Below are 14,253 nucleotides of genomic sequence, written 5' to 3'. Positions count from 1 at the left end.
TCAATTTCTGCTTTATTGACTATGCCAAAGCCTTTGACTGTGTGGATCACAATAAACTGTGGAAAATTCTGAAAGAGATGGGAATACCAGACCACCTGACCTGCCTCTTGAGAAACCTATAGCCAGGTAAGGAAGCAACAGTTAGAGCTGGACATGGAACAACAGACTGGTTCCAAATAGGAAAAGGAGTACGTCAAGGCTGTATATTATCACCCTGCTTATTTAACTTACATGCAGATTATATCATGAGAAACACTGGGCTGCACAATCTGGAAACAGGATTGCCAGGAGAAATCTCAGTAACCTCAGATATGCAGATGACACCACCCTTATGGCAGAAAGTGAAGAGGAACTAAAAAGCCTCTTGATGAAAGTGAAAAAGAAGAGTGAAAATGTTGACTTAAAGCTCAACATTCAGAAAACGAAGATCATGGCATCTGGTCCCATCACTTCATGGGAAATAGATAGGGAAGCAGTGGAAACAGTGTCAGATTTTATTTTTTTGGTCTCAAAATCCCTGTAGATGGTGATTTCAGCCACGAAATTAAAAGACCCTTACTCCTTGGAAGGAAAGTTATGACCAATCTAGATAGTATATTGAAAAGCAGAGACATTATTTTGCCAACAAAGGTCCATCTAGTCAAGGCTATGGTTTTACCAGTGGTCATGTATGGATGTGCGAGTTGGACTGTGAAGAAAACTGAGCATCGAAGAGTTGATGCCTTTGAACTGTGGTGTTGGAGAAGACTCTTGCGAATCCCTTGTACTGCAAGCAGATCCAACCAGTCCATTCTAATGATCAGTCCTGGGTGTTCTTTGGAAGGACTGATGCTGAAGCTGAAACTCCAATACTTTGGACACCTCATGCGAAGAGTTGACTCATTGGAAAAGACTCTGATAGTGGGAGGAATTGGGGGAAGGTGGAGAAGGGGACGACAGAGGATGAGATGGCTGGATGCCATCACTGACTCAATGGACATGAGTTTGGGTGAACTCCAAGAGTTGGTGATGGACAGGGAGGCCTGGCGTGATTCATGGGGTTGCAAAGAGTTGGACACTACTGAGTGACTGAAATGAAATGAACTGACGTATCCTGCTCTTAAGTACTAGGGCCCTTATTCACACTAATTTTTTTTTTTTTCTCCTGGAATTTTTAGAAGTAGGTGATTTAATTTTTTCTATGCCTTCACCTCTCTCTGTGGAAACAAGGAGCTCTAATGTTGAGAGTTTTGCCCAAGAGGCAGCTGAAATTTGGCATCCTAGTTCGGGTTCTCATTTGCACAGTCCTTGATAATCTTTGCAGATTTGATAATTCTTCTTGAATACTTTTCAATATCCTTTATGAATTGGATTTATTTTATAGTAAGAAAATAGATTCGTAAGTGGCCAGAATCCAGATCCAGTAGTTTTCTTCCCCTGGCAGTTAGAACTGGGGGTAAGATCCTTTTCTATGTCAATCAATGGATTTGTTCCATTTTACTTCGTTTGCTAGCTCAGGTTCTAATTTCATTCCAGGGAATCACAGCCCATCATTTCTCTTCTGGAACTCCAGGGAGCTGCTGAAATTTTCACTAATCATTAAATACTAGCCAGAAAGACTAAGGGTCAAGGACAGCAAACCACATTTGCGAGCAGCTGCAGCTGGAAAGGAGATTAAATACTTAAGCAAGCACAGCTGGCAGAGCTGGTGATGGTTCACAGGCTGGGGCTCCTGTTGCCTCTGCTGCTGGGTCAGCTCTGCTCCCAGCTTCTGGGAACCTCTGGGAATAGCATGCTGCACTACTGGAACCTGAGGGCAGAAAATGACAGCTGGGGATCCAAAAGAATTCAAGATAATGACTCGGTGGCATCTGCTCACACACTTCTCTTCTCCCTGGATTACCAGCATGTGCAGACTCCTTTTGAGATCACACTCTGGATCATGTTAGCCTCTCTGGCAAAGATAGGTAAGTGAGGAATTTCCTAAGGCTTTCCCAGGGAGTTGCCTAATAGGGAGAGTGGGGCACGGAGTGGGTGGGGGAATCTCAGGGCTTTTCCAGATGTTAAGAAAGGCACCTTTTTCTTAATAGAACAGAGAAAGGCAAACTGGAATATCTGCCTCCTTAGCTCTTCCAAAATGATCTTTATCTTCATAGCTCAAACCTTCTTGCAGTGATCATGCTCAAATGTTGGTGGTCTCCCAGTGGAAGGAGGCAGGAAGAGGCCCAGCAAAATGACTTAGACTGCAAAGGGTCCCAGTTGTTCAAGGGTTGAGCAGACAAGGCATAATTTTAAAAGGGAGAGCAGAGAAATCTAAATAGAATGATCCTAAATGATCTGAGTCTTTAGAAAGCCTTTTTTCCTCACAGGATGCTTGCTATAGTTGCCAGGTAATAACAAAATGGGGCAAGTCCGTTTTGTATTTTTAAAAAGATAAGCCTTTATGCCATTACTCAGAATTTAAGATAAAACACAAACTAAGACCAGATCCAGAAAGAGAAGAACTGTTATGTTTTAACTATTTCAACTTTATGAACACCCTGAATTTCTAGCTTTATGATTCTCCTAAGGGGATTTATTCTGTTTTTCCTTTGTATGTTCTTTAATAATTTATCAGACCTTTGCCTTGATGGTGTTAAAGTATTTATGATAAAGTCATCATTTTTCTAGGTTCAGAACAAAAGCAATGTCAGGAAAACTTCAAAGTCATAGAATTTTGTTATTTTAAAATTAATTTTTTTCTAAAATAAATCATGTTCAGCATTTCAAAGTTTTATTTTAGTGACTATATATACTAAAGCTTTACCATACATGACATATATTATTTAATGATGACACAAAAAAATCCATAGATTCATAGCATGATAAGTTGTCAGAGCTGGAAAACCCTTAGAAATCATTCTCATCCAACTCCTTCATTTTGTAGATAGGAAATCTGAGGCCCAGGAAGAGAAGATGCTTTGTGAAATTCAACAAAATGGAACTAAAAAGCTCATTTTATGCCTCCTTGATTAGAAGTACATACTGTCTTGGGTGATAATAAAGAACATTTGTGTATTCTTTTAAATTGTTAGGGTTAATAATTAAGATTATTAGGGTTCAGGTTCTTTTAAATTATTTTTATATTATTAGATATGTTGATTATATTAAATAACCTAATTAAATGTTAATTTCAGGATGATAGGGCAAAGGGACTTCCCAGTAGTCTTCCATTCCCATTTGTTAAAGTAGGAATTTATTGAACCATCACTGACAGATAATTTTTTTCTGTGACCTTGTAAGAGAATGTAAATTTAAAAAGCTAACCAAATTAATTAATTAATTAATTTAAAAAGCCTTCCTTGTTAGCAATCATTCAACAGATATTTTTTAATACATTTTATATGTGAAGAATTATATTGGGGCCAGGGGCTACAGTGATGAATAAGGCCCCATCCTTCCCATGGGAAGTTTTCAAATTATTTCAATGCCTAGAGAAAATAAGTGATTCTGTAGAGGATAAAGAAGGGCACATCATGGTTTAGTGGAAAGATAAGATTACTATGAGCTGTTTAAAATTTTCTCAAATTAGGAGCCAGTGCCTGGCACATAGGCACTCAATAAATATGTGTTAGATAAGTAAAGTACTTCTTTGTCTCATATATATCATTTTTAATATGAAAATAACAGTATTTGCATTGCTATTTTGGTATGATGGATTTCCCTGGTGGCTAAGATGATAAAGAGTCTGCCTGCAATGCAGGAGATCTGGGTTACATCCCTGGGTCAGGAAGATCCCCTGGAGAAGGGAATGGCAATCCACTCCAGTATTCTTGCCTGGAGGATTCCATGGACAGAGAAGCCTGGTGGGCTACAGACCATGAGGTCTAAAAGAGCTGGACACAAGTGAGTGACTAACACTTTGCTGTTGGTTTGATGAGAGAATCAAATAGAAGCATATACGTGAAAGCACTTTTGAAAATATTTCTAAATAAACTCTAGCATAGGAACCAACTGGCTTTCTTTTCTAAAATGTGTTCATTATTTATTTGATAAGTATCTGTTGAGCTATTTCTATGTGCTAGCAATGTGCTAGGGCATTATTGTAAAAACTATCCTCAATCCTTGAGAAAATTGTAGTCAAATTAACTAACATATATTAGAAAAGGATCTCAGCAGTGTATTGGTGAGGACTGGCTTAGACAGGAAGGAATGGATTATCTTACATGGTCATTAAGGTCCTTTCTATAATAGAGAGGATTGATGATAATTAGAATAATTTTCTGCAGGCTTCATGTAAATTAGAGCATGATGATGTGGAATATAAGGTGGGCAGAGGAAAAAGAATACAGCATAAAACAGAGAACTGCTGCCATGTAGGTTGCTAGAGATGGCTGTATTTCCCTCATGGGAAGAAAGAAACATATCATTCTATGAGAAACAAACTTTATAATTGGGATTGTATTTTGATAATTCAGTAGTATGCATTTATGTAAGCCCATATCTGTCAATCAGACTAAGTGACAGTTTTGGGTAATTATATGAACATTGAGCTAAAAGTCAAGATACCTGTCTAGGTTATCATCCCAGCTCCACCACATACTTACTGTTCAGCCATGGAAAGTAGCTTCACTTCTTTGGTCTCAGTTTCCTTATAAATAATTATGATTCCTTATGAGTGAAGAATCAGTTATGATTACTAAAGCCCTTTTCGACTCTTATTATTCAAAGCAGACATTTGAATTATGGTTGTCATTTCTATGCTTTTAAGTTTCTGATGTCTTTGACTATGATCATGAGAAAAGCAGAAGAACATTGCAAGCTGATAAGTGTGTTTCTATTTTAGAATACATACTCATATTTGAAAATGATTCAGTGGGCATATGAATAAACTTGCTGTTAGTTGTGAATATTTTAATTCTATTAGTAAATATTTTCCATCATAAAGGAAAGTGTCTTCACTCATGCCTCTGCATCTTTATTAAGTCATTATTAAAATGTAAAATGACTGAGAAGCTATTTTCCTGAAATCATAAGACTTGACAAGAAGGCTGACATATAAGGATAATAAAGATGTTTATTAGTCTATTTTTTTTTCTCTTTTCTAGGATTTCATCTCTATAATAAGATACCCGCAGTTGTACCTGAAAGCTGCCTTTTGATATTTGTAGGTCTCATCATGGGAGGACTAATTTACAGTTTAAATGACAAATCCCCACCAGTCATGAACAGTGATATATTTTTCTTGTATTTACTTCCACCAATAGTCCTTGATGCAGGATATTTTATGCCCAGTCGGCCATTTTTTGAAAACATAGGAACCATTCTGTTGTATGCTGTAGTTGGAACAATGTGGAATGCATTTGGAATAGGCCTTTCCCTCTATGGCATATGTCAGGTGAAGCTCTTCAACCTTGAAGATGTGTCATTGCTCCATAACCTTTGGTTTGGTAGTTTGATTGCTGCAGTAGATCCTGTGGCTGTACTCTCTGTATTTGAAGAAATTCATGTGAATGAAAAGCTTCACATTTTGGTGTTTGGAGAATCCCTCCTTAATGATGCTGTTACTGTTGTAAGTATCCTAGACATGAGTTTTCATGGTAATTAATCAGGTTCCCTTATGCTCACCCTTGAAATTTAAATAATAATTTAATTGTGGTTTAGATCATGATTGAACAATTTAGTCCTAGGAATAAGGTTATGAATTTAGATAATATGATTTACTCACCATTAATATGTTTTCAAAAATAAAAATGCTTCTTTGATACTATACTAACCTTTATCAGTTTATTAAGAGAAAATTAGGGTATGCCTTCTAGGGGTCACAGTCTTCCTAGTCATGTTACAAGAATATTTTAGCCATAAAGGATATATTCACAGCCCATCAGACTATTTTAAAGCAGAATCATGCATAATTTAATACTGATCTGTAGAAATATCTTTTGATATAAGGAAGCTTTCTAGGAACTCATATTAGGAAGGAAATGGGGAGTTGAAGAACTTCAAAGTTGAGAAACCTCAAATTAGAAGGGCATAAATTGAGACCTTCCTGATTGGTAAATTCACTCTAATCTTTTTTATTTTATTTTTATTTTTTATACAGGTGCTCTATAAGCTGTTCAAATCTTTCTCTGAAATGCCATCTATCAAACCATTGGACATTTTGGCTGGGATAGGAAAGTTTTTTTTGGTTGGAATAGGAGGCATTTTCATTGGGCTCTTGTTTGGCATGATTGCTGCCTTTACCACACGCTTTACCAAGACCATCCGGGTCATCGAACCTCTCTTTGTCTTCTTATACAGTTATCTCTCCTACCTGACAGCTGAAATGTTCCATCTCTCAGGTATTGTGGCGTAAGTATCTGGACAAGTCTTTGATCTATTCAATTTCTTTTAGGAATTGATTCTTATTTTCCACTAGAAATCTAGGAAATTGCATTTCCTAAATATGGAAGGTGACCCTCCATTTATGTTCTTCAAGGATTTCCTGTTATCTCTAATAGTCACTTAATCATAGGACTGCAAGTGTTACTGTTGTCAAGCTCATGGACTCCCTGTAGAGATTAAATGGCTACATCTCAACTACCTTGCCTGTGTTGGGATTGGGGGTCAGTATGACTCTCATTGCATAACAAAAATGCTGAGAATTTAGCATGGGGCTACCTTGAGCACTCCTCTCTTTGCAAGGGAGAATTATTCTCCTAATGGATTAGTGTATCTGAACCCAGTAATATTCCAGTGGTAAGTAATTAGATAGCACACTATATCAATAAACTTGGCATTAGCTCTTATATAGATAGATTTTCTGCCATAAAAAATAACTTTATGACTTGTTTTGTAAACCATGGCATATGCCATATTTTTCTCTTCTCTATCACTGGCATTTAACCAATGATGATAGTACCTCATATCTAGCTTATAAGGCTAAATGCCCTTATGGTAAGTATTAACACCTAAATGCTTTTGTGCTAGGGTTTAGATAGATCACTACTTTCTGTGTTTTTAAAAGAAATGGAATGCATTATCTTTTTCAAATGACACATGTTTTCTGAAAGCTCAAAGAGAAAAAGAAAAAAAAAAAGATTATTTTTTTAAACAAATTATTTATTTATTTTAATTGGAGGCTAACTACAATATTGTGATGGTTTTTGCCAAAATTAAGTTCTTTAGAACTAATGCCATTTGACTTTAGGTTACTCTTAGTTCTCAAAGGACTTACTGTACATGAGAAATGTCATAAAACAGTGATTGAAGTTAGTCTGTTTTAAATAAAATGTTCTAGGTTGAAAGCAACGATTCTATCTAGCATCTGTCTGGGTGATTGCATTTTAATTGGTTGAGAGATGTAGTTTGTGTTTTAAATTGTCTTTGATTTTTATTGTTTGTATTACTATTAATGAAAGACATGTAGAAAAAAAAGCCAAAAAAGGAATTGGATGGGGCAATTTACATTCTTTTAATCTAGGACATTTTCCAAAGTTTTAATATAGTATCATTTAAGTGGTTTCCTTCTTTTGAGCACCCTGCAGTTTTAAAGAACTTAACAATGTGGTGAGTCCTGAAATAAAGAAACAGGGAAAACAATGTTGTCAGAATTACTTGTTTCCTCTGAAACTCTCCTGATTCTTAATTTCCTTATAATTCTAATATATTTTATTTTGGTTTAAGAATATGAGAATCTTTCAGAGTTATATCTGACAATCTTTTTTCTTTTGACTGCTAAAGATATTGGAAAAAAGACCTTCCTTTATTTTTATGGAGGTAATTTAACAAAATAATTAAATGATTAATTCAGACCATCTTAGGCTAACACTTTATATGCATTTTTGTTGTTCTAAAAGGTACTTGTGTGAATATCCTTTAAATATATATATATATCTTTATAAACTTTGTGTTGTATGCAAAACTTCGTCTTACTTAAAGTGAAATTGTTTTGGATGTAGTTGGAAAAGAAGAGCACAAGTATGATTTAAAGTATTTGGGAAAATCTTTTCCTAAGATATTGTATTAATTGGAAAACTAATTAGGCTGAAAACACTAGATTAAGTAATGGAACTCCAAAATTTAGGTCACAAAAATGACAAAATAGCGATGGTATTAAAACTTGTAATTAAATGAACAGAATGATAACTGTCAAATCATAGATTTTAAATATTAAATGCATTTGAAAATTAATTTATTTTTTTGTGATGGAAATAGAAAACCTCCTTCAAAACTTTCTGAGTTTCAGTTTCTCTGTTAAAAATAGATGATAATATCTACATTACAGAATGATTGTAATAAAATGAAATAGTATATTCACTGAATTTTTCATTTAAATATATAAACAGCAAATTTTAGACATTATGTAGTTATTGATTGATTGAATCACTGTGTTAAGCATGAAACAAAAGTATAATCATAGTCACAATGTTACTTTGGGAAGATTTTCCCTTCCTTTCAATTTGTGCATTATCCAATATGAAAATGTAGCACAAAACACTTACACTCATTCAATTATTAGTCATTTTTTTCATAAATGAGCTGTGTATAAATCAAGTTCTGCCTGAAGGATTACTGATTCTTAGAATGGTCAATATTATAGACTTTTTTTTGTTGTTGTTGAAATGGAAATGAGGACACAGTTTTACTGTGAGGAAAGTAATTAAAATCTATTAGAATTATGAGGTTGAAGACTATTTTTAGCCTAAAAGCATAAGGCATCAGTCTTAATGATGGGTGCTTGTAACAGTGGTATATTGCATCCATCATAAGACACATTTTTGTTCCTTTTCAATAATTCATTGTTTCTCAAGTCAATAAGTACACATTTACTGATATCTTAAAATAGGATTATAATATATAATATTATAGGTTTATAATATTATAGGTATATAATAATATATAATATAATAGGTTATATTATGTGGCTTCCTACTTAAGAAATTTTTTCATAAAAGAAAATCTGATCATCAGAAGTACCAATTGCTATATAAATTTATTTTCTAAATTACCAAATTTATTTATTTATTTATAAAAGTTCCAATTTATTTATAAAATATTAAACTTTATTATATCTGTATATATAAATTTATAGAAAATTAAATATAATTTAAATTTTATTAAATATTGAAAATTAAATATATGTATATATCGTTGTATTATGTTAGTAGTTGTTAGTGATTCTTTGAGATGAATAGTCAAGTCTAGCTTTCTATTAGACACTTGATAATTTGTTTTTTATTACCATTGTATTTTATTACATTTTTTAAAAAACGTGACAAATGTGAGTTTGCTTCTCTGAGTTTCAAATTGTTCTGTATTTCATTCAAAAAATTATTTGCTATTGTTGCCTATCAGCATAGGTGGAGAACAATATTTTTTAATTAACTTTGGTTGGGTCAGACAGCTATGACTGCCTAATATTGCTTTTGAGAATCTCAGAAAATAGTAGGCATTGTTATTTTTATTTATTTTTTCCATTCTCATATTTTTTTTAAAAATATAAATTTATCCATTTTATTTGGAGGTTAATTACTTTACAGTATTGTACTAGTTTTGCCATACATCAACATGTATCCACAGGTATACACGTGTTCCCCATCCTGAACCCCCCTCCCTCCTCCCTCCCAGTACCATCCCTCTGGGTGGTCCCAGTGCACCAGCCCCAAGCATCCAGTATCATGCATCAAACCTGGACTGGTGATTCATTTCATATATGTTATTTTAAAATTAATCTCCAAAATATATTGGCATTGTTTTAGATGTCGGATTGACATCACTGTTTGGCATAGGAGACAAATAATTTCCATATACAATTAACAAAGTGAACCATTTGTTGGCCCTGTAGATAGTATTGCTTTCCTGGTGGTTCAGACGGTAAAGAATCCACCTGTAATGAGGGAGACCTAGGTTCAATCCCTGGGTTAGGAAGATCCCCTGGAGAAAGGAATGGTTACCCACTCCAGTGTTCTGGCCTGGATAATTCTATGGATTTTATAGTCCATGGGGTCACAAATAGTAGATAATATTATAACAAGGTTATAGTGTAGAAAATAGCAGACCAATTAATTTCTCATCTTTCACCCTTATATTGTAGAGCTTCCCTAGTAGTCCAGATGATAAAGCATATTTAAATGCAAGATTATGTTCTCTACACAAAATTATTTGTGCAATTAACTTGTTTGTGATTTCTATTCAGGAGCTTGTACAAAATTGTTTTGCATTCTAATAAAAATGAATAATTATAGCTAAAATACTCAAAGGATGTTCTTTTAATATACTATTTTATTCACCCTGTCATGGAAAAAAAAAAAAAACTTTCTAGATTTTGTAAAAATAGACACTATAGAACATGTAGATTTAGAAATGTTTTTACATAATGACAAATACTATTTTTGTGAGATCAGAAATACATTAAAGTTATTTTCATGCATTTGATATGAACTATAAAGCTAAGGTGTTAGAATTTAGGAATGTTCTGGCTTAAGGATCCAGTTCTATAATGGGTTTGATCTGTTCCAGTTGGTAATTCCATAACTTATTATTTTCACAATATAATAATACTCTATCAAAGAAAGTGTCATCAATCAGCACAAAAATGCTCTATATAATGAAGTTTATATGTTGTATTATAACTTTCCTTCACTTTCAAAACTATTCAAATCTAATAGAAATTCCTTTTTGTTTGCTGAAAAGCTAAAACTCTATGCCTGTGGAGCATAGTTCTCTTTCACTTTTTTTCTTATTTTTTATTTGTTTTACTTTATTTTAATTTACAATACTGTATTGGTTTTGCCATACATCAACATGAATCCGAAACAGGTGTACATGTGTTCCCAATCCTGAACCCCCCTCCCATCTCCCTCCTCATACCATCTCTCTGGGTCATCCCAGTGCACCAGCCCCAGGCATCCCATATCCTGCATCAAACCGAGACTGGCGATTCGTTCCTTATATCATATTATACATGTTTCAATGCCATTCTCCCATATCACCCACCCTCTCCCTCTCCCACAGAGTCCAAAAGACTGTTCTATACATCTGTGTCTCTTTTGCTGTCTCGCATACAGGGTTATCATTACCATCTTTCTAAATTCCATATATATGTGTTAGTATAATGTATTGGCGTTTTTTTTTTTTTGTTTTTTGTTTTTTTTTTTTTTCTGGCTTACTTCACTCTGTATAATTGGCTCCAGTTTCATCCACCTCATTAGAACTGATTCAAATGTATTCTTTTTAATGGCTGAGGAATACTCCATTGTGTATATGTATCAGAGCTTTCCTATCCATTCGTCTGCTGATGGACATCTAGGTTGTCTCCATGTCCTGGCTATTATAAACAGTGCTGCGATGAACATTGGGGTACACATGTCTCTTTCAATTCTGTTCTCCAGAGTGGCTGTACTAGTTTGCATTCCCACCAACAGTGTAAGAGGGTTCCCTTTTATCCACACACTCTCCAGCATTTACTGCTTGTAAACTTTTGGATTGCAGCCATTCTGACTGGTGTGAAACGGCACCTCATTGTGGTCTTGATTTGAATTTCTCTGATAATGAGTGATGTTGAGCATTTTTTCATGTGTTTGTTAGCCATCTGTATGTCTTTTTTGGATAAATGTCTATTTAGTTCTTTGGCCCATTTTTTGGTTGGGTCTTTTGTTTTTCTGGATTGAGCTGCAGGAGTTGCTTGTATATTTTTGAGATTATTTGTTTGTCAGTTGCTTCATTTGCTCTTATTTTCTCCCATTCTGAAGGCTGTCTTTTCACCTTGCTTATAGTTTCCTTTCTTGTGCAGAAGCTTTTAATTTTAATTAGGTCCCATTTGTTTATTTTTGCTTTTATTTCCAATATTCTGGGAGGTGGGTCATAGAGGATCCTGCTGTGATGTTTGTCAGAGAGTGTTTCGCCTATGTTCTCCTCTAGGAGTTTTATAGTTTCTGGTCTTACGTTTAGATCTTTAATCCATTTTGAATTTATTTTTGTGTATGGTGTTAGAAAGTGTTCTAGTTTCATTCTTTTACAAGTGGTTGACCAGTTTTCCCAGCACCACTTGTTTGAGAGATTATCTTTAATCCATTGTATATTCTTGCTTCCTTTGTTGAAGATAAGGTGTCCATAGATGTGTGGATTTATCTCTGGGTTTTCCATTTTGTTCCATTGATCTATATTTCTGTCTTTGTGCCAGTACCATACTGTCTTGATGACTGTGGCTTTGTAGTAGAGCCTGAAGTCAGGCAAGTTGATTCCTCCAGTTCCATTCTTCTTTCTCAAGATTGCTTTGGCTATTCGAGGATTTTTGTATTTCCATACAAATTGTGAAATTATTTGTTCTAGCTCTGTGAAAAATACCGCTGGTAGCTTGATAGGGATTGCATTGAATTTGTAGATTGCTTTGGGTAGTATTCTCATTTTCACTATATTAATTCTTCCAATCCATGAACGTGGTATATTTCTCCATCTATTAGTGTCCTCTTTGATTTCTTTCACCAGTGTTTTATAGTTTTCTATATATAGGTCTTTAGTTTCTTTAGGTAGATATATTATTAAGTATTTTATTCTTTTCATTGCAATGCTAAATGGATTTTTTTCCTTAATTTCTCTATTTTCTAATTATTAGTGCATAGGAATGCAAGGGATTTCTGTGTGTTGATTTCATATCCTGGAACTTTACTCTATTCATTGATTAGCTGTAGTAATTTTCTGGTGGAGTTTTAGGGTTTTCTATGTAGAGGAACATGTCATCTGCAATCAGTGAGAGTTTTACTTCTTCTTTTCCGATTTTATGTCTTTTTCTGCTCTGATTGCTATGGCCAAAACTTCCAATACTATGTTGAATAGTAGTGGTGAAAGTGGGCACCCTTGTCTTGTTCCTGACTTTAGGGGAAATGCTTTCAATTTTTCATCATTGAGAATAATGTTTGCTGTGAGTTTGTCATATATAGCTTTTATTATGTTGAGGTATGTTCCTTCTATTCCTGCTTTCTGGAGAGTTTTTTTTTTTTTATCATGAATGAATGTTGAATTTTATCACAGGCTTTCTCTGCATCTATTGAGATAATAATATGGCTTTTATTTTTCAATTTGTTAATGTGGTGTATTACATTGGTTGATTTACGGATATTGAAGAATCCTTGCATTCCTTGGATACGGCCCACTTGGTCATGGTGTATGATCTTTTTAATGTGTTGTTGGATTCTGATTGCTAGAATTTTGTTAAGGATTTTTGCATCTATGTTCATCAGTGATATTGGCCTGTAGTTTTCTTTTTATTGTGGCATCTTTGTCGGGTTTTGGTATTAGGGTGATGGTGGCCTCATAGAATGAGTTTGGAAGTTTGCCTTCCTCTGCAATTTTCTGGAAGTGTTTGAGTAGGATAGGTGTTAGCTCTTCTCTAAATTTTTGGTAGAATCCAGCTGTGAAAGCGTCTGGACCTGGGCTTTTGTTTGCTGGAAGTTTTCTGGGTACAATTTCAATTTCAGTGATTGTGATGGGTCTGTTAAGATTTTCTATTTCTTCCTGGTTTAGTTTTGGAAAGTTGTAATTTTCTAATAATTTGTCCATTTCTTCCACATTGTCTATTTTATTGGCATATAATTGCTAATAGTAGTCTCTTATGATCCTTTGTATTTCTGTGTTGTCTGTTGTGGTCTCTCCATTTTCATTTCTAGTTTTTTTTGATTCGGTTTTTCTCCCTTTGTTTCTTCATGAGTCTGGTTAATGGTTTGTCAGTTTTATTTATCCTTTCAAAGAACCAGCTTTTAGCTTTGTTGATTTTTGCTATGATCTCATTTTTTTCCTGTGCATTTATTTCTGCCTTAATTTTTAAGATTTCTTTCCTTCTACTAACCTTGGGGTTCTCCATTTCTTCCTTTTCTAGTTGCTTTAGGTGTAGAGTTAGGTTATTTATTTGACTTTTTTCTTGTTTCTTGAGGTATGCCTGTATTGTTATGAACTTTCCCCTTAGCACTGCTTTTACAGTGTCCCACAGGATTTGGGTTGTTGTGTTTTCATTTTCATTCATTTCTGTGCATATTTTGATTTCTTTTTTGATTGCTTCTGTGATTTGTTGGTTATTCAGCAGCTTGTTGTTCAGCCTCTATATTTTGGAGTTTTTAATTGTTTTTCTCCTGTAATTGAGACCTAATCTTACTGCATTGTGGTCAGAAAAGATGCTTGGAATGATTTCAATTTTTTTTGAATTTACCAAGGCTAGATTTATGGCCTAGGATGTGATCTGTCCTGGAGAAGGTTCCATGTGCACTTGAGAAAAAGGTGAAATTCATTGTTTTGGGGAGAACTGTCCTATAGATAGCA

General features: G+C 34.4%; 1 protein-coding gene across 1 annotated transcript in view; it reads left to right on the top strand.

Moving 5' to 3' along the window:
• The first annotated feature begins 1,690 nt into the window (after positions 1–1,690).
• The window catches only part of LOC138071748 (sodium/hydrogen exchanger 2-like), an 85,403-nt gene continuing 72,840 nt past the window's right edge, over positions 1,691–14,253 (top strand). Inside the window, exons 1-3 of the mRNA XM_068963188.1 lie at positions 1,691–1,946; positions 5,067–5,530; positions 6,062–6,312. Of these exons, the coding sequence (XP_068819289.1) occupies positions 1,691–1,946; positions 5,067–5,530; positions 6,062–6,312 (971 nt within the window). The remainder of the gene's footprint in view (positions 1,947–5,066; positions 5,531–6,061; positions 6,313–14,253) is intronic.

This window comes from Capricornis sumatraensis, chromosome X, assembly GCF_032405125.1.
Source record: "Capricornis sumatraensis isolate serow.1 chromosome X, serow.2, whole genome shotgun sequence".
Taxonomy (NCBI): Eukaryota; Metazoa; Chordata; class Mammalia; order Artiodactyla; family Bovidae; genus Capricornis; species Capricornis sumatraensis.
The sequence above is the reverse complement of the archived record's forward strand: the minus strand, read 5'-3'. Positions and strand labels throughout refer to the sequence as shown.